Here is a 21,242-nt window from a genome sequence, read left to right on the forward strand (position 1 = left end):
GATGCCTCCAACCCCTCTTCAGAACCTTTGTCACACGAAACCATCATTCTGTTTCTGTATCTAATTGCTGGGTTGTCTCTACATACCTTTACTTGATATCTTGATTAAACTAGTCACTTCAAGTAAATGTCTTTACTCTCAGAGAATCAAACAAAGCCCATAAGTTGACAAAGAGCAGCATCTCTTTGATCTTGACGATATGCACGCCTGGTACAAAAGATATGTTAAGATATGAGTTTGAGGCAGGCCTTCTGGAATCCACTTATAAATTGATGGACTCAATGTACATATTGTCGCCTAACCATTCCTACTTGATTCCTAGCAGGATGATTTTATAAGCTAAATGGAGCAAAAGGCTAGATGTCATCTAAGCAAGAAGTCACAGGTTCACAGGAACACAGTCTGCAAGAGCATCAGCATGGCTTGGTCTATCTTTGGCATGCCAAACAAGTTGACACTGAATTTGTTCTTCCATGACAGACTAGAATTCGCTTGCAGACGCAACTAAAAGAGTAGTTTCTGGGCATGCATCAGCTCTACCTACCTGAACAGCCCTTAATTAGTTCCTTCGTTTTTGGTTGGCAACTTTATGGAGCTTGTGGACCATTGACAGCTAATGGACTGGAACATACCTATCTATTTATATAATATTCAAGCAAGTTCGCTACAGATCAAGTATAAGCATATGATTAAGTTTTCTTTAAGTTGTTAAATACGTGAAGTAGTTGAGTTTGCCAGCACTTCAAAGAGAACCAAGAACACAATATATAAAATGGTTTTGCCTTAATGCATACTCTAAGTTCTGAAATCCCTTTGGTTGTAAGTAACAATGGAAAATCCTCCAATCGCTTTAGACTTCTGACTAATTCAATTGGAAAATTAATTACAATCAAATCAGATGTATTTGTACAATAAATAGTTTAAGATAATAAACAAGGGATGCCCCACATCAAGATGTACTTAATTCACCTAAAGCCATAATTAAGATTTCATTTTTATGTTATTTAATGTAATAGGAATGTAAGGATAGGCATCCATGCATGTCGATTATAGTACTAGAAAACAATGAGTTTAACTTTTTTAATGATGGAGTTGATTAAACCACCACCATCATAATTGCTACAATTGAGACCGCATTAAAAACTAATGGAGCTATTAGAACATGCATGGCCATACCAAAGGACTCGAAGCAAACCCTAGCCATGAGTCCTTTCCGACAAATAATGGACAAAACTTTGTTATGGAGGGGACATCGCTTTTGGTTTGGCCTGTCATGTTTCCATATATTTGGAACCAATTAACCAAACAGCTAGAACGCCTAACTCACATTAACTCACTCCATTTATTTTAAAATGTTATTGTTAAATGCATAAATACCATGCTCTCTCTGGGCCTCGCGCACGACAAACAGAGTATTCCCCACCCACAACCGCACCCTTCGCTGTCAGGTCAAATTTAAATTTTATCGTATCTATCGGTTCACCCGGTTAATGCGCAATTGGATTTGAGTTCCATTTATAGTAAAAAAATCTTATACAGACGATTCAACCTCCGCAAGGGGCCCCACTCCAGTCTCTGCTCCCTTTTTAAGTCAGACCCCCCCTTCCTCCCCAATCGTCCTGATCCGATGGCGAAGGGCGGCGGCGGGAAGCTGAGCAAGCTCAAGTGCATGATCAAGCGCTGGAACTCTTCGGGCCGAATCACCGGCTCTAACTCCGGCGGAGAGGCCGCCTCCGCCGCAGGGGCGTCCTCCCGGTCGCAGGACGGCGACGGGTGGGTGCAGTCGTCGTCGTCGTTCCACGGGGACGAGGTCCCGCCGGGGTTCCACCCGGTGTACGTGGGCAAGTCGCGCCGGAGGTACCTCGTCAGCGCCGGCGTCATTGGCCACCCGCTCTTCCAGGTCCTCGTCGAGCGGTGCAGAGACGATGCCGGCGCCGGCGCGGCGATGGTGGTGGTGGGGTGCGAGGTGGTTCTGTTCGAGCACCTGCTGTGGATGCTGGAGAACGCCGAGCCGCAGCCGGAGTCGTTGGAGGAGCTGGTCGAGTTCTACTCATGCTGACGGCGGCGGAGCCCGAGGTGGCGGGAGCGACTAGAAAGAAGAAGCTAAGCAGCAGGGTTTATTTGGAGATTTTTTTTTATGTAGGGTTGATTATGTAAGAATGCATGACGAAAAGTGAAGATTTTGAAAAATTCGGAATTGCAGAAATGGCAGAAGTATGTGTTAACTAGTTTAAATTACTATTTAGTCCCTGTAATCAAGGACGTGTGTGTAATTTTCTTCTTGTGCTTTCCTCTAATTTCTACGATTTCTGATATGAATGTAAATTTGCAAATTAAATTGTATATTTTATGTTTAAGATGCATATTGTTTTGTTGGGCAAAATTATTCATTATTTATATGGATTATTAGATGGTTAAAAAATTAAAAAAATGATTAACTAGTGAAACGTTGAATTTTAGGTGATCGATTCAATTAAAATTCATCCTGATTATCAGTATCCTTAAAAATTACGTTAGTTTAATCAGTATTTTCAATAATACATTACAGCTAAGTATTAAATTTTAGATGCATGATATATTATTGGAGAATCTAATCATAATATCTTGCATTGGAAGCTTATAGCTAACAAGTAGTAAAAAAGTGATTCGTTCGTCTTCAGTGTCTCGTCAATCCGTCCCTGGGTTAATACGGAGGAAATAAATCATGGATAACTACTAGCCATTATTATAGACGATAAAGGCATAGGAAAAAGCATACTCGGATGTATCGAATTTTCAACCCTAGAATTTTATGTGATGACACTCTATGTTTTAACCATCGTACCATCCCAAGAAGGCCTATTAGGTGGCTAACAAGTATATGCAATGAAAAAAAATGTAAAACTAATTTGAGTGATCCAAGTTTAACTATAATGTATTCTCTAATCCACGGATCATCAAATGGTATGATTTTTTTTTAATGTAAATAAGAAAATGAAAAATGATATATTAAAAATCTCAAGGAAAATCTGACACATAAAATAAAATGAAAGGACCTATAAAAATAATAATATTGAATGATTAATTTATATATCCCTGAATTTTAAATAAAAAAAATTAACACGAATTCATGCATGAAATTGTAGACAATTTATTGACAAAAATTAATTGCCACCTACTACCTCAAATTTTCACGCTAATAAATAATCAATTCATATTAGCTCAGTTTTATTTATAAAAACATTAGTAGACTTGTATTTCTATTAAGTTTCAACTACATCAATAAAAATATTATTGTTCTCACCGAGGACGACGGTAGGTTAAGTGAGGCATCATGCTCCTCAATGGGGACGATGAGCACGTGTGGTAATAATCATGGTACTTCATTTCCCTGCAATTATGAAAGGCTAGTGGGTCATCAATAATTTAAGAGTCATGTTTCTTTCACCTTTTTTTATTAAAGAAAAATTTTTTTACGAAAAATAATAATAATAACGTGTAAAAAAAAAATTGGTTTAAATTTATTAACATTTTTTTTACATTTTTTATGGTTAATTTGCATGGGCCGTAGATAGGCCAACTGGGCCACTCAGTGGGCCTTAAGGCCTAGCTAACAACGACTCGATGTAAGCTCAATCATTGCCTTTAAACAATGTCAAATATTAAAACATGTAAGAAACCAATTCCTTCAGCTTGTAAACTGAATCCCATCTCTAACATAAAATTGTCACAAGAAAACAACAAACAATTCGATTCAGAGAGTGCAAGCTCGATATCAACGCATTCAATTCCAGGCGTTGCTATTCCTCAGCCCCTGCTCGCCCAGTTGGATTTCCTTCTACGATGACAAAACCACAGGTTAGAAGAAAATACATAGCTGTGAATTGGATAAGGCAAAGAGTCACCATAATCATCGACGAGGCCCTCTGCATGCCGCTCCATAAACTGGAGGATGTACTTGAACGTCTCGATCTCGCAGGGGATCGTGAGCACTCCCTTGTGATTAAAACCGAATTCCTCCTCGGCTTTCTCGAGCAGCAGCCTGAACACCGGGAGGCCCAGGTAGGTCGTCGGTATCACAAACCTCCGTTGCTCTGGTCCTACATAAACAGGGCAGTATCCCTTGGGCACGTCCGGAGGGGCCTCCGGGCTATGGCAGCACTCCTCGTCTGAGTCCCAACACAGACTCTTCAGCCGCTTGTCGACGGAAGGGGGATTGCCGGACGTTTTGGGTTGGTCTTCCTTTGGCCTAACCGCGAGGGGCTGCCATTTCTGAAGTAACTCTTGAACAATCTGCCTCATGCCAGTCGCCTTCGCCGCCTCGTCGCTCATGGTAGATGATGGATTTAGGGTCATCGACTCTCACTGAGCTCTGGCCTTTATAGATTCGACTGAACAAGAAATTCCTTCATGAAAGATCCAAACAGATCAGATGGAAGTATTTAGTATTTGTTAGTCCGACAAATAAAAAGCTGGAATATATTGCAAGACAAAAGGACAGAGGTGATTAAAGCATTTCTAATCACGATAGACGAATATCATGAACGCCTTAGGAATGAAATGAAAGGAATATCGGGAAGATGTGACAATGAATATCTGATAAACTAGTTTAGGATTTAGAGCATGAGAGGGCATGTTTAAGTATGAAAGCGAGAAAGCAGGGATGTGGATTTGGGTAACATGGCACCACATGATGGCGACGAGACGAGTTCTATGGGGAATCTTGTCGAGTTCTGAGAAAATGTATAACAAGATTATATGTTTCGATGACTAAGTTTGTGTTCTGAGACCACAGATTGAGATCCACCATGTGAGGTCCCTGACATTACTTCGTACGACAAGTACCTGCTACGTTAATGTAATCTGATAATATTCTCCTTCTATCAGCAGCAATCAGTTTCTGAATGTGATCGTGGAAAGAAATCTTCAACAGGAATCAGGCTCCAGACACTCCAGCTAATAATGAGATAAGAAATTAAAGCTTTCTAAATGTACATGAAAACAGGAAATTTGAAGAAAGCTTGCACAATTGGAAACAGTTTGCCCCAAGAGGTTTTGGAGACGGCGTCATAGTCGTCAATAAGAAGGATAAACTGCCATTGAAACAGCAAGGAAAGATAAATGAGGTAACAATCATCCGACGCAAGAGAGAGCGAGGTTGGTTTGATCGGAATTTATGTCATTTGATTATCATTTACGTGACAGGGAAGTCATGTGGAGATAGCTTGTTGGTCAGTTATCCTTTTGTTTTTGGCCGATTTTGATCCTGTTTAATTAATTTCAAAAAGGTTCAAAAGGATAAAAGATGAACTTTTAAATGATTACCCATTGCATCAGCCAAATAAAGGCACTATTAGTATCTAAACATCATGGATCATTGCACTCGAACACCTTAAATCAAAATAATTAACAGAAGTAGCAGAATAAGGAAGCTTGTCATGTTAATGATCGCCAAAGATCAAGTGTAAGAATATGAAGTAGCCTGCTTGTGAGCAAACGCAAATGTGAGCTTGGCCCTCGTGCTCTAAGTTGCTAGCGGATGCCTAATTAAGCCACGACTTTCATCCAAAACGAAATTGTTACTGGCAAAATGAGCACTGGAAAAGAATGGCTTCAGATCATAGATTTCATGTTCTTGGGCCTGCATCAAACAAAGATCAGATTAGAAATGTTTAACGCAACGGAGGGAGAAACAGACGTGTCTGATGTTTTACCTTGCTCCTTAGATCTTCCATTTTCACCTCTATATGCGTCAGACGAGCAGTTGTGCCTGATACAATCTGCTCAAAATACAGTGCGTCTTTCACAAGACTACGCAGAAGATGCAAGAGAAGCTCATTGTAATCCTTCTTGAAGGTCATATACTTCATGAAACTCTGCAAAAGTTTGTATGGTATGTTTATTGGTGAGCAAGGTCCATTTAAATATTTAGGCTTAGATGCATATCTACCATCCATATCCTATAAGAGGGGTCTCTACTGCAACCAGTTGTATCTGTTACTCTTTGGTTGCCTTTAGCATTGTGACCAGGAAATTAAAAGAGATATAAGCTGTTTGTCATACCTTTCGTAAAGTTTTTTGGACGCCAAATTTCTGGCACGAGACAAAAGAATCAAGCAGGACTCGTATTGCCATGTCTACATCTTCTTGAGTAACATAGCTCCTCAAGTGCATCCTCGCATGAGCTTCTGACATTCGGATCATGGATTCAAAGTGCCTAACTGCTATTGGAACCCCTTGTCCATGCTGTACCAGTCACCAGAAAGCTTATTAATTACGAAAACCCATCAAGTGTATGACAGGAATGTAACATTCGTAGAATAAATAGAAGATGCTGGCTTGCTATAAATTCTTACAGATGATTCTCGGCGTAGTTCAGCATAAACAATTGTTAATTTATCCAAGTCAGCATCATGTAATTTGGGGAATACATTTAATTTCGCATAAGTTATATACTTCTTCAGCATGTCTTGAGAAAGAATCTGTAGCAAAAAGATTATCATACATGCGGGCAAAATAAATTTTAGTAAGAGAATAAATCTGAAAGAGGTTTACCTCTTGGTCAACTGGTCTATCAGAACCCAGAGTATCATCTTGTGATATGCTCGCAGGATGGTCTTCAAGTGTAGCGCCCTTTGGCTGTGATTTGGCATGGCTGTCTACAACAAAAGTCGCAAGCATTTCATCGGTGACGGGATCAACTATATCCTGCAACCAGAATTTCCCATGGACAAAGCTGATAAATTGACACCATCAATAACCTCTACCATAAAGTATGAACTTTGAGATGGAATAATGACCTTAACAACACAGAGAATGTCAAATCGTGATATGATTGGATCTGTCAACTCTACATTTTGGGAGAACGCCTTTGATGAGTCATATCTAAACATACATACATACATACATACAGTTAAGCATTCAATATAGACGATTGCAGTCACATACCAGAAGAGTGATTGTTACCTTCCTCCTATTGGATTTGCTGCTGCCATGACACTACAACGGGCCTTGAGTGATGTAACTATTCCGGCCTTTGATATGCTGATGCTTTGCTGTTCCATGGCTTCATGAATACTCACTCTGTCATTCAGTTTTATGCAAATTACCAATGACAATGACTAACAGGAATGTCTACATATTGTCGGTTGAATTTAACCAGCAAACGAACTAACCTGTCCTGATCATTCATTTTGTCAAACTCATCAATTAAGCATATTCCTCTATCGGCAAGAACAAGGGCACCACCTTCAAGAGTCCATTCTCTTGTTACTGGGTCTTTATGCACTGCTGCAGTAAGCCCAACTGCAGAAGCACCTTTACCTGTTGTATAAACAGCCCTATGCCCTGTCTTTTCCACATACCTATTTGATATATTGTTCAATCATTGATATATACATTGAGATTGACGAATGAAAGAAGAATGGCCTGGAAAAGATCTTACTTAAGAAATTGGGATTTTGCAGTTCCTGGATCACCTAGCAGGAGAACATTTATATCCCCCCTTACCCGATGTTTTCCCTCAGCATCCTTCCCTTGTCCTCCAAACATGGCAAGTGCAATGGCTGTTTTAATGTCTTCATGACCATAGATTGATGGCGCAATAGATTTTATAATCTGTGATTCATTTGTATTTAAACCAAATGTGCTTATGAGAAGGAAGAAAACACAAAAAAAATATGTCAAGTAACAAACCCTTTCTACAATTCTTGGATCCTTTGCCAGTTTCTCAATCTCAGCTTTGTCATCATCGGTAAGTTTATAGGCAGAGAAAAGATCCTGCTTTTTAGCAATATGATTGGCTTCAACCACTGTAGCAAACACAGGGAATCCATTCTTTGTGTTCAAAGATAAGTCGAAGTTGTTTGTGTATATGCCTGTGACCTCCTGAAAAATCACATTCTTAATATCAGAAAATTACCATGATTTGCACTGTCTCAACCATATATAGACATAAACAGAAGTTACAATTTCTTCTCCAGGTCGGGCACAGTCAATCAGATCATTTAAAAGTATCACTTCCTTGTATCTTGGAAGCCTACCAGCAGGGACAATTCCAGGACTTTCCTGAAGGGTAAGTTTTTGATAGTCCCTGTATATTGTCTGTGATGAAAACAGTGGCACTTAATAAGATGAAACTTAAACTTGTTAAGCTCTAAATGCAAGAATCAATGCAAAATTAATGTGTAAAGATGAAACTTAAACTTGTTAAGCTCTAAATGCAAGAATCAATGCAAATTAATGTGTACTGAGACACCAAACAATATTTGAAAAAGGACTCACCTGTTCAACATTTACAGTGAATGGTCCTTTCGACTGGCACTCAGGACAAGATCCCACTTTTACTTCAGAATAAGAGTTCTGAAAGAAAGGACCAAGAACAGCACCGCATTTGTTGCAATCAAATTTCACTTGCTGTAACTGAGGAAAAACTCCAGACCGTCGTGTAACAACACCTCCTATACGAATCATTGTGTTAAGGTGAATCTGCCTGTGGTGCAAAAATTCATATGCGGATTAAACACATCAAATCTCAATCACAAAAGGAGAGACAGAATAGTTTTTTTCTCAACAAACTAAAATCCTACCTAATGTTCCGGATCTGATCATACACTGGCAAATTAGTTATTCGCACAAAAATCTTTTGATGAATGTTTCTATAATTCTTGTGAAGACCAAAAACAACATTCTTAGCAACTTCCTCCATAACTTCAAGCACAGATTGTGGAGCATCAGCCAACCATATGGCAATATTTGGGTGAATATATATGAACTGCTTGTAGTCTATCTCTAAACTGCACTTGTTAGCTGCAAAGCCAAAAACAACAGTCAAAAACTAAAAAACTTGAAATGTGTAAATGGAGCAAAAAAGAGAGAAAAAATCACTATGTTGGTATGGTGACACAACTCAATTCATATAATGTTTCCAATCACTTAGGATTCTGCAAGCGAAATAAGCAATTACCTAAAACCATCTCATTTATCAAGCGGATGTATTCAATTTCTCGTTCATTTTTAGGGTTCACATAAGTAAGAAGAAACTCTTTGAATTTCTTCGCAATAAATCGACGAACTTCATCTCTTGTGACCCATTCTCTCAAAGTTCCTTGGACGCGATACATACTCATCTCACCCTCTTCATCATATTCATCCTGTTAAATGAAATTAAGTTGAAAATAAAATACAGTAAACAGGGTTTATAAGAGGGAAAAAAAATAGATGAGAAACTTCAAAAAATCAGAAAATATAGATGTATATACTACCTCATATGGATCATCATCTGTCTGATCAGTCATTGGAACATCCTCTCTAGAGTGTCCTTGGAGGGATCTTCCTGGTGAACTTTGAGAGCCACCATCAGTGTCATCATTTCTTCCACCAGTTGGTGGCCTAAAATCAGCTCTGAATCTTTTTGGACGCCTGATGTTGGTATCATCATCTGTGTCTGTACCCAAAAAACACGTATCTCTTATAACTAAGACTACCTTAATTAAGTCAATGCATATGTGCCCTAGGAGAAGAAAGCGATTATTCTGACAAACATGGTGCCAGTCATGTCAGTCTCGCTGTATGTCTATTAATAGTAAAACCAACCTTATAATATAACGCATATCTTTATTTTGCCAACTTACCACTTGATTCTCACAAAAATCCAGGAAAAATACAGCAGAAAGGATGCATAGCCATACACTCGAGATTAATGGTGAGTTATTGCGAATTTGTTATGCTATAAGATTTATTAACATAGAGACATTGACCATTCTTCAGTGAACCGAAACAATTTAACAAATTAATTTGTTGGCCTGATGATATTAAATAAGCAATCATGAACTACTAAGTTAAAAAAAAGATGGACTTGCATTTGTAGAATATGCAAGGAAGCAGCTGAGAGGTCTTAATAGTGGAACATTCCAACAAAATAGTTTAGGAGTTTGTTTTACTTGGATATATATGAGAAGAAAGAAGATAGGGGGGATAAAATGAGTTAACTGTTCTTTCTAGCTCCTTCCTAACTTCTTTACTCTCAAATCTCTCCAAGCAAAAAAATCATAAACTAATGTGGAACTATGGATAGGTCAACAGTTAATGATAGTATGGTGTAGTAAATGTTAAATGTTAAAAAATATATAGAGATGTAAGCAAGTTAATATTCGATAATTTTGTGGCCCAATTCAATGGTCAGAATTAAATGGAGTCACAATGTACTACTATTAGACGTGTTTACAGATGCTTCCTGCATATTTAGTCATAATGCACTATTAATTAACAAGCTTTTTTCAATACCAGCAAAATAACTGAATCAGAAGGCTCAACTTCTAACATAAATTAGTACATTCCCTAAGTGAGTATAGAATCACCGTCCCAAGGTACATGAATAACATTTTTTGAAGGCCAAATTAGCAGTGGTAAGGGTAAAACCAAGGCATTGTGTGTGAGTTAATGCAGAACCACCTGAAACATGAAAATACACAACACTGCAAAGGAAGATAACATATAGCTAAAAATATGCATCAATTCTAACAGATTTACACCTTGATCATAGAGCATCTGGGGCAGCTTCCGATCAAGGATGCCACCAGTGCCGGTGCGGCCATCCCTAACATCGAGCTCCACCTCTGCTGCCCTCCTATCGGCCATTATTTGGTCCAGATCCCTCTCGTCCTCCATTGAGTCGTCGAGTCCGACCCTCTCATACTGGTCTTGATCATCCATCCGACGGTAATCTCTGCAGCCCCACCATCCCCGTCCAAATCAGTAACGTCAAGAAAAACACAACATACAAAGACTAGATTTTGGGTACCCACTCCATGTAATTATCGTTGAACAGATCCTCCCCCTCCTCGTCCTCCTCATTACCGTCGCCATCGCCACCGTCGTCGTCCCCGATGATATGAGGGTCGACGGCAGCCTCATCCTCGTCAGAGTAAGAATCGGTGTTGCGGCTCGTGTTTGGCGGCAACCGGTCAGTACTGAACCCAGCGGAGGTCGGCGACCCGGGAGTCGACGGATGGTTATCGGAATTATCCTACACGAGGACCGCATCGTTAACAGAGAGGACGGATCGATGAGATCTGACGGAGACAAACAGGGAAGAAAATAAAGGACTAACCATCGGACAAGTCGCGTTTCCTTCCACTCCGGCAGTAACGAGACGGGACTAGACGCGGCTCCTTCAACTTCTACTCCTACTCTGAGAATGATAAGGCCGGAGCACAACTAGGGTTTGAGTTGGGCAGGCGAGGCGACGAAGAAATGTAGTTGACGAATTGGCGGGAAATGTCGACAATTCCCGCGCTTAAGTGTGGTGCGGGCATGGGGCCGTCGCCAGTACCCGAATCCTTTACCCCATCTACCCGAATCCTTTACCCAATCATTTAGTATTATTTTATATAATTTCCAAAAGAAATATTTCCTTTGTGCGCGAGCCGGCATGGATCCATTCAGGCTCGAGTCCCGACCTTTTACGTGGGCTGAGCCGTATTATGATTGAACTCAACTCTGTCCTCACCCGATTAATATTGAAGATATATACTTACATATATACTTAAAATATAATTTTTAAATTATTTATCTGATTAATTTAAATGATAGTTTGGCCTGTTTGAAATTGTTCGTTCGACGATTTCTAATTTTAACATGATTACAATTCACAATTTGAAATAATCAGTTTTATCATTGTTTAAGGTTATTATATTATTTTAAAAAAATATATATATTTATAAAATTGTTTACTTAAACTAATAATTATATAATAAAAATTTATTAATTTATTATTAATTAATATATAAAATTATTTACCGAATTAATAAATAAATAAACGTCACTTCTATTTTTAAATTATTAATAATATTATTAGAAAAGTATTGAATAATGATTATATAATTAACTAACTTAAAAAAGCAATAATATCTATAGTCTAATTTGTTAGGATATTTAGTCGGAATCTAGGAGATTCGTGTATGAAGCCTAGTGAAAACATTTTTCTTTTCAATATCTATATAAAAAAAATTAAAAAAAAAACAATTCAAATATTTAAAAGGAAAAAAACGAATCAAGGTTGGTTTGGCGGTTAATTTGGGACTGAATCTTAACCTTTATCTGATCTCTTCAAAATCTCAGAGATCTTAATTCGACATATGGTCTATTTTAAATATCAAAATAAAATGAATAAAATAATTCTGTTTGAAGTCAAATTATAATTTTAAAATACTTATCTATTTTTTTTATTGGATGAGAGTCCATTACAGTCTATATCAATTCGGTCTAGAACAATCCAAATATCGATATAAGATAGGATTCTTGTGGACTCGAATCCAATAAAAAAAAATAGATATTTTATAATTATAATTTGATATCAAAGAGAATAATTTATTTTTTATATTCATTTTATTTTGATATTTAACTCATTATTTTCCCATTCATATCCATCTCTAAAATACTGAATCCGTCGTTTGTGTAAGACAGCTGTGTTTTCTGAATTGCTTAATAATGCACCCTTTGTTGATAAACACGTTTTCATTTTTCTCGATGTGGAAAGCGAGAGAAATTGTCTTTTTCATCGTTTTTTGTTTTTTTTTAGGAAAAAATATAGAAATCAAAATGGGGACAAAAATAGTGGAGATGCAGGGAATCGAACCCTGTGCCTCTCGCATGCAAAGCGAGCGCTCTACCATATGAGCTACATCCCCTGTTGAAAGTATTTCATAATTTTTCATACACTTGTGATAAAAACCTACGCGTTTGGCAAATGTATTCGATTGTGTGCCACTCAAAAGCAATCTTTTTTCACATTTATCAGATACATCAATTTAAATTTGCTCATGCTGTCTACTTAATGAAAATTAGGTAATTGATTATTTGTCTTTTATTTACCATCGGCATGGTCAAATCATCTTTAGTTTTTGGAAAACTAAATAAATGTTTTTTATTTGATTTTCATTAAATCAAGTTCAATTTTGCTGATAGAGGAGAGTACATCAGTACATCTATTGGTCCTTTGTTTTTTTATCAAGAGATAGATTACTCATCATTATGATCGGATCGTGATCATAATTTAATTATAATTAATTATATTTTTTTTTTTAGATTTACTGTACCCTCCAGATTATGGTTTGGCTCGGAACAGATAGTCGGAAAGTCACCCAAAGACCGCTCGGAGGTCATCTCTGTCTGTACTAGCAATTTGTCTAGAGGGGACGATAAATCTAAAAAAAGATCACAACCAATTACGATCAAATTATGATCACAATCCAATCATAATTAATAATGATCCATTCATTAGTCTATAAAAAAACTGAAGCACGATCCAATAATAATTATTAATGATTCATTCATTGGTCTATACAAAAATGGAGCATGAGATCTGCTATCATTATTGAGATAGTAATTACTACTACATTATTATAATAATAATAATAATAATAATAATATATATATATATATATATATATATATATATATTATTTAAAAGAAAATTCTATAAGATATAAAACTAACTGAACTATCAAGCCGACTTACTTTATGGTAAGTGAAACTGACTCTTAAACACTCATATTTCAAATACAAGGTAATTAATTATTTTTAGGAAAAGGCAAAAAGAAATCATCTTTAATCATGCATTCATGGATAAGACAGAATGAGACATGACACCACTTTCAACAGGCGGTTCTTTTTACTACGTTGATTTTTTAAAAAAAAAAAAATCTTGAAGCAAAGTAAAATTCCACTCAAAACAAATATTCTCCAGATTTATTTGATACAGGAAAGCAAAAGAACCTGATTCAACTAAAGCCAGACCGTTCCTCAATTTTCAATTTAGCCAGTTGAATCAGAACACATTGCCAATGTTGTCACTTCACTTCCTAACAACTTCATTGACTGATCATTTGTCTCACTTTTCAGCCGACTTAATCCACCAGCATTTGCTTCGCCAATCATATAAAATTAAAATAGAAAAAAGTTGAAGAAGCGGCGTCGTAATCACAGAGCCGCTTCTTCGATTAAACCCAAAATGCTCTCTTCCATCGCGGAAGAGAGTTATTTCAAATTTGCTAGCTCCCATTGTAGATGTCCTAAGGGACCAATCCTTTCCGATTGATTTAATTATTACTCTTGTCCCCACAGCCCTGTCTCTTTTGGAGGCATTTGGTGGTGCCATTAGTCTTGCTTCGTGGTTTACTGCCCTGCCCCATCTGCAAACTTCGAAGCAACTTCTTCTTATGATAAAAGAATCTAGCCAAGTTGAGAGAGAAGCTATCGTACTCGGCTCTACTTTATTCGCATATCATGGATGGTCACTTTTCATATTATTATTTTTTTAAAAAAATTACGGTGCAATTAAAAAGAAATGTCTCCGGAATGCTGATTTAGGATTTAGGGATGAAGAAAGTTAGTCTTGTTGGACAAAACTTAGTCCGTTTAAGACCATTATCAGAGATAAGAATAAAAAATATATTAAATTTAAATTCGGATGAGCCTCATCTCGTTTGCCCAAATGAGCTTGGTTTGTTGTCAACTTGCCTCCAGTTACGACGTAGCGGTAGGATATTTAGATTATTATTCATGTATTTACGGTTCGAGTTATAGTTATGATGAATTTATAGAAATTTTCTCTTCAAATGAGGCACGCAACTAAAGAATGTTGGACTCCTGAGCTGTACGCTACGAACGCTTATCGATTTATCCTGATAGTCAATGAAAAATTTATGTGAGACCAAACTAATTATCCAAATTCGATGTTATCCAATGATTAATTTTTTTTTATTTGTTGCCAACTTGGATTGAGTAGGCCGAGCTATCAAGAAGGTCGGCTAAGCTGTCTAAAAAGGTCAATCTGATTAGGAAGGTTAAGTAGTCAAGCCACCAAGTGATAGACAGAGAAAAAAAAACAGAAGAAAGCAGAGAAGAGTAAAACAAAGCAAGGAGGGAGGTCGAGCTATCGAGCACGGAGAGGTCGGGAGGGGAGGCCGAGTTGGGGGGAAGGCTACCGAGCGGAGGAGATGTGTTATGTCGAGGTCTGTGTCATACATTATTTCCTTAGATTGATTCATTTCTCCATGGGAGATACTTAGAGGTTTGAATGGACGTATGTTTTGTTTATGATATAACAGCTCAAGCACATTAGCAATCAACACACTGACTACTTTGGGGGAAATTGTGTTGTGTTTTGTAAAAAAAATAAATAATAAAATACCATTCTGGAAAAGGAATTCCTCAAAGATTGAGGTGAATTCTAATTTTGTAGAATTTTATCTCTTAGTGCATAACACCATTATAGATCTGGAGAGACAGGTTAAACTTAGCACGATCAGTTTTGTTGAAGTAATTTGGGTACATTAGATTTTGATATTTGACAAAGATTTAAATTAGGTTTATTATTATATTTAATATATGATGCAGTGATAAAGAGGAGTTCTACTCCACAGGAGGTAATTGTTACGATGAAGGACAATGCTGCCCTGACCAGGAAGAAAGGATGCTCGATCCAACCCCACCTCTAACTCGGGCGTGCGTCAAATAGCCGACGCTCAATAAGGGAGTAGACGCTAGAGACGATGTGCAGAAGCCGGGTTGAGTGGCTACCCCACTCGGCCAGGCAGCAGGACTAGACATTGACACATTAGATCCCTGGAAGAGTGGACATGACATAGGCACAATGGAGCTTCAACCAAGCAGACGTGACACAAGTACAGTGACGTTCTGGCTAAGCGGACGTGATACAGGCACAGTGGAGTTCTGGCTGAGTGACCAACCCACTCGGCTTAGCAGCATACTCCCTCTGTTATCCATCGACATCCTTTTGGGAGTTAGCGCCACACCGGGCATGGACAACCAGAAGATCGTACGGCGGAACCTTCCATTGTCACTTCAGATATATGCTCAGCTTGTTAAGGTACTGTGTCAGTGACACTTTACTAACAAGTCTTTTCAGGGGAAACTTAGGGAAGAGTGCTCACCTTGGGGAGCGTGCATACACGCTACAGGAACTCTATATAAAGGGGGGTCCAAGCATCGGCGGAGGTACGTTAATACGCGATAGACACTGTTCTTGCTACTGTTCATTCTTGCTGCTCCGCCTTCTACTTCATCGTCGGTGACTGACTTAAGCGTCAAAGGGCAATTGCCGGGGACCCCTTCCCTGGCTCGGTACTGACGCAATCTGTGTTGTAGGTTGGAGCGGAGTCCACAGGACGTCAGCGGGAGCGCCACATTCCCAACTTTCCATCTCATCGACTTCCAGACAGGATCATATTTGGCGTCGTCTGTAGGAAGCTTAACCTGCATCCGAGTTGAGAAGATGGAGGACGCTGGATGACTCGCCACCATGATGCTCACTAAAGAGGAGCTCGATATGCTCGTACAAGCTCGAGCAGCGAAGAAGTTCGAGCAGCAGCAACAAGCACTAGCCGATCGGCTAGTACAATAGCCGGCGACGTCGGCAGCAGGAGGGCGAGCAGGACTGGAAGACTGACCGGAACCAATTTCCATATGGGGGCATAATAAAGGGCCGACCGATACTCAGGGGGAAACATCGTCCGTGCGCATCCCCTTTCATCACGCCTTGTTCCAAACCTCCTCAGAAATAGCTCAAACGAACCAGGAAAGGGGGTCATCTTCGGATGACGCTCTCGTTCGGGATGCGCGAAAAGGAAAGGTGCCTAGAAGTCATGCTTCGTCCGAGAGGATCAATTTGCAGTTCTCCCAAGCAATCTTGTGTGACCCTCTACCCAGGCACTATACCCCATTGGCGATCAGGGAATACAATGGAACGATCGATCCAGATAATCATTTGGATAAGTTTGATAACGCGGGTACGCTGCACGAGTACACGGATGGGGTGAAGTACCGAGTCTTTCTCACTACTCTCTCCGGCTCGGCGCAGCATTGGTTCCGAAGACTGCCGGATGGATTAATTCGTAGCTTCAAGGACTTCCGAGCTGCGTTCCAACACTATTTTGCCAGCAGCTGACGCTATCAGAAGACGAGCGTCAGCCTCTTTACCTTAAAGCAGGGGCCCAAGGAAGCGCTTCGAGTATACATCAGACATTTCAACCAAGTAGCCATGGATATTCCCTCGGTCTCATCCGAGACAATGATGAACGCCATCACTCAAGGGCTGACTGAAGGAGAGTTCTTCCGATCGTTCATCAGGAAGCCGCCCAGGGACTTTGACCATCTGCTCAGGAAGGCCAATGAATGCATACATATGGAAGAAGCCTAGGCAGAAAGGAAGAAGGCAGAAAGATCCGCCCAAAATTCAGAAGCAAATTAAAAGCTAAGGTAATAAACTTTATTTTAGAATTATTGCCTAATAAAATTGTGTGTAGAATCGGAGAATTCAAATATGCCTACGACTTTTGGACCTAGTTAAACGAACTTCACGAGGATCTGCCACAACTAGAAGATCAAGTTAAACTTGAGCTCGGATTTGAGTCTGAATCCCTAAAGTCATTCTCAGAATCAGACTTAGGAGAATCAGACAAAACCAACGTCATGGCATTAATGGCAAAGGAGGAGGTAGAAGGATCTAAATCAGAGTTAGAACAAATTAAAGTCGGAATCTGAATCTGAGACGACGGTGGACAAGGAGGAGAATCCTAATGAGGATTCAAAAGGTAAATTTGAAAATTCAAAATTCAAAGATCATATAATATGTTTTAAATGTAGTGAAAAAGGATATTATAAAGGTAAGTGCCCCACCTATAAAACTCAAATCACACAACCGGAGGTAAAAGAGAAGTCGACACCAAAAGTTCAAAAAAGGAAGGAGCATATCCAATGCTTCAAGTGTAAAAAGATGGATTATTACAAACATCAATGCCCAGAAAGAAAACCTAAAGATCCAGGGGAGCAAAGGTTAGTAAATTTACAATATATGAAAATTATTTTTTTTTCTACACATATTAGTAACTTAGATAATTACTACTGCTCAAGTTTGTATTCTACCTAGAAATTAGATATGCATGCTCACTCAAACAAATCAATTAATTTAACTAATCAAGCTAATTCAAAATCATTTAATAATCTTTCAAAGTTTAAAAATATATCTTCAAGTTTTAGAAAATTAGAATAATAAAATAAGCTTTTGAAAGATAAACTTGATAAACTAGAAACAATTATTGATAATTTTATCAACATACAAAATTTAGACTTGGGTTATAAGTCTAAATCAAATTTAAACTACACAAACCTAAAACTTAAACCTAAAGTTCAATAATTTAGGGGGAGATTCCAAATTAGTTGGCACCTCCCATATAATAATTTACCCAGCTACGTAATTAGGACTAGGTTAAATAAGAAAAAAGTTTAACTTGATAAATAGTATTGGAAAAGTTTTGGATGACAGTAGGTTAGGGAAACTCTATCTATGCATGTCTAGGAAGATATGATTTCAACCTGGTGCATGTGACTTGGTGGAACTAACTGAAGTTACCTCTTATTAATCCTAACTAGTTAGACCAAAGTTTTGCATTAAGTTTAGTGGGCAAAATTATTTAGAAAATTTTGAAGACATAGTTACTTTAAGGATGTCCAGGTGACTCATCACAGCTTAGAAATTTATCTAAAGAATGTCTGCTTGTTAAACCCAAAGGTAAACCTGAACCTAACACAAGTTAAGGCAAACCCTGAAATTTAAATTTAACTCATCTCACAAAACCATAGAATCCCTTTATTTGAAAACTAGACTCGGTGAGATGAATAAGGGTAAATTTAAATAAATTAAATTAAATTAAATTAAATTAAATAGAAATAAATTAAATTTAATAAAAATTAAATTTAAATAAAATAAAATTAAATAAATTAAATTAATTAAAATTAAATTAAATTAAGGGGGAGTTCCAATTGAAAGATTAAACATAATTTTTAAAATTCTTTCGAAAAATAGCTTTACAAATCTTTGAAACTATGTTTAAAATATATATATATTTTAAAAATTACTTTGAAAATCTTTTAAGAAATATTATTTTGTAAAACTCTTAGTTCATAAAATTATTTGGAATATTGCTTTGAAAACACCTTAAAAAATAGTTTACAAAATTCTTATAAAATTCTATGTTTAAAAATTATGTGCAACATGTCTTTCAAAAATACTAGAAAAGTTTTCTTTCAGAAATATTTTGAAAATTAACTATCAAAAGTTGCTTAAAAAATTGCCTTGAAAACTAACTTTAAAAATTAGATTGCAATACCACTTTAAAAAATTATTTTGAAAGTCCCCCTTAAATTATTTTAGAAAATTACGTTTAAAAAATTATATTTTTGAAACACTTAATTATGTCTTTTAAATATTGTTATTGGTGCAAAACCTAATGGAGAGTAACCTTAAGTTTATGTCTTTTTGATGTGTGTCAAAGGTGGAGAGTGATTTTAAGTTAGAAAAGTTAAGAATATTTCTAATCTCCCAAAATATTTCTAATCTCCCATAACTTTTCGAATCTCTCAACTTTGAGAATTAACCCTTAAAGACCCAAGCCTAACTTAAGAAAATTATCAAACATCAAAAAGGAGAAGATTGTTTGTACAATCAACCTTTAGGATTTCGATATTTGATAATGTACCTAAGTCTGGTCAATTTGACCAAGGGTTGATCCAAACAGGATTTGATGTTTGGAAAAGAGAAGTCTAGTTAGGACTAGATGACTAGTAAAGGTAAGTCCTAATGAAAGGATATGTAGGTGAGAAGTTTGCCGAGTGACTAGTCCTAATTGGAGGTTAGGCAAAGAGAAGTTCTGATGAGTGAAGCTAAACCATAGTGAGTGAAGCTAGGTAGTGGAAGTCCTGGTGAGTGAAGCTAAGCCCTAGTGAGTGAAGTTAGGTAATAGAAGTCCTGATGAGTGAAGTTAGGTAGTAGAAGTCTTGGTGAGTGAAGTCGGGGCCTAGTGAGTGAAGCTAGGTAGTGGAAGTCCTAGTGAGTAAAACTAGGCTCTAGTAAGTGAAGTCAGGTGGTGGAAGTCCGTGCAAATCCAGGGCCCGGATTGCACTGAACCAAGTTGACTCGTATGCGAGCGTGACCTGTGCACACGAATGCCGGACCGATCAAGACAATAATTTACCCAAGTGGAGCAACCAACATTTTGCCACGTTGATCTTTTTGCTGCTCAACCATGGGCAGAGAGACACAACAAAGAAAGCAGAAGCTCTCCTCCTCATTCCCCTCCTCTGTCGTGCAACTCCTGCTCGGCAGAGTGCCCGCGATAGCATTCGGGTACCACTCAGCTCGCCGTGACCACCAGTACTTTGTCGAATTCACGGTCGACCGTTGTATCCTGGGAAACAGACGCCCTTGTAACCCTCGAAGCACATCCGGAGGTGGGAGAATCTGTTTCAAGGAAACTATGACTTGCAGGCCTCGGTCCCTCAGGCTCGGCCTGTCAGCTCAGCCGATCCGCTCTCCTCTCAGTCGACCCATCTGCTCAGCCGATCCACCGTCAGCTCGACCAGTTAGCTCGGCCTGTCAGCTTGGCCGATCCTCTCTCCTCTCTGCCGACCCATCTGCCCGGTCGATTTGCCCGTCAGCTCGGCCTGTCAGCTCGGCCCGTCAGCTCGGCCTATCAGCTCGGCCCGTCAGCTCATAATGTCAGCTCAGCCGACCTTCTTGCTCGGCAATTCTTCGACTCATAGCAGAAACCAGCCCCTGCTGGAGGCTTGAGATTATCTGCTCAGGTCATATCTACTGTAAGTTGAATTTAATTCAGAGCAGTTTAAATTTAGCTAATACCCTGTATATCTCCGGCAACAGATTGTTTGTATTCCAACAATCTTGAAACAGACTTGACTCTGTTGAGATGGCCACGGAACGGAATGTTGAGGTGCAACAGACTCAATACGTGCAGGTCCCCTCCGCCCCGATTGGAACTGTGCCAATCAACCACGGGGAAAAGCCGAGAAGTTCAGTGGACTGAATTTCAAGAGGTGGCAGCAGAAGATGCTCTTCTACCTGACCACGCTCAACCTGGCTCGGTTCTTGACCGAGGACCCTCCCAAGTGAGCTGAGGATACTGATGTGCAGACCATCAGTACAGTGGAGGCATGGACTCATTCTGAGTTCCTTTGCCGAAACTACATCCTCAACTGCCTTGCCGACTCACTGTACGCTGTGTATAGCATGAAGAGAATGGCTAAGGAGCTGTGGGAGTCCCTGGACAAGAAATACAAGATGGAGGATGCAGGGGCAAAGAAGTTCATCGTGGGCCAATTCCTGGACTACAAGATGGTTGACTCTAAGACAGTGATCAGCCAAGTCCAAGAACTTCAGGTGATCT

General features: G+C 38.6%; 3 protein-coding genes and 1 non-coding gene across 4 annotated transcripts; 1 reads left to right on the plus strand and 3 right to left on the minus strand.

The window, feature by feature from the left end:
- Positions 1-1,612: 1,612 nt before the first annotated feature.
- LOC122034730 (auxin-responsive protein SAUR76-like) lies at positions 1,613-2,354 on the plus strand. Its single transcript, XM_042594068.1, has one exon. It carries the CDS (start codon positions 1,628-1,630, stop codon positions 2,057-2,059), a length of 432 nt encoding a protein of 143 aa, XP_042450002.1. The 5' UTR covers positions 1,613-1,627; the 3' UTR covers positions 2,060-2,354.
- A 1,252-nt stretch (positions 2,355-3,606) lies between these two features.
- On the minus strand, positions 3,607-5,153 carry LOC122034704 (protein SMALL AUXIN UP-REGULATED RNA 10-like). Its single transcript, XM_042594037.1, has 2 exons — positions 3,885-5,153; positions 3,607-3,817 (listed from the first exon to the last, which is right to left on the minus strand). Exons 1-2 carry the CDS (start codon positions 4,333-4,335, stop codon positions 3,780-3,782), a joined length of 489 nt encoding a protein of 162 aa, XP_042449971.1. The 5' UTR covers positions 4,336-5,153; the 3' UTR covers positions 3,607-3,779.
- Positions 5,154-5,278: 125 nt separating this feature from the next.
- LOC122035268 (DNA replication licensing factor MCM2-like) lies at positions 5,279-11,245 on the minus strand. Its single transcript, XM_042594688.1, has 18 exons — positions 11,090-11,245; positions 10,785-11,005; positions 10,512-10,705; positions 9,243-9,424; positions 8,945-9,131; positions 8,568-8,787; positions 8,263-8,470; positions 7,948-8,082; positions 7,675-7,866; positions 7,424-7,596; positions 7,155-7,343; positions 6,946-7,062; positions 6,780-6,864; positions 6,535-6,687; positions 6,336-6,461; positions 6,043-6,225; positions 5,694-5,855; positions 5,279-5,620 (listed from the first exon to the last, which is right to left on the minus strand). The coding sequence occupies exons 1-18, from the start codon at positions 11,090-11,092 to the stop codon at positions 5,504-5,506; spliced, it is 2,847 nt and encodes a 948-aa protein (XP_042450622.1). The 5' UTR covers positions 11,093-11,245; the 3' UTR covers positions 5,279-5,503.
- A 1,350-nt stretch (positions 11,246-12,595) lies between these two features.
- On the minus strand, positions 12,596-12,668 carry TRNAA-UGC. Its single transcript has one exon. It is a non-coding gene; the product is annotated as a tRNA-Ala (tRNA).
- Between the last annotated feature and the right edge of the window lie 8,574 nt (positions 12,669-21,242).

Source organism: Zingiber officinale, chromosome 11B (genome assembly GCF_018446385.1).
Source record: "Zingiber officinale cultivar Zhangliang chromosome 11B, Zo_v1.1, whole genome shotgun sequence".
NCBI classification, from domain to species: Eukaryota; Viridiplantae; Streptophyta; class Magnoliopsida; order Zingiberales; family Zingiberaceae; genus Zingiber; species Zingiber officinale.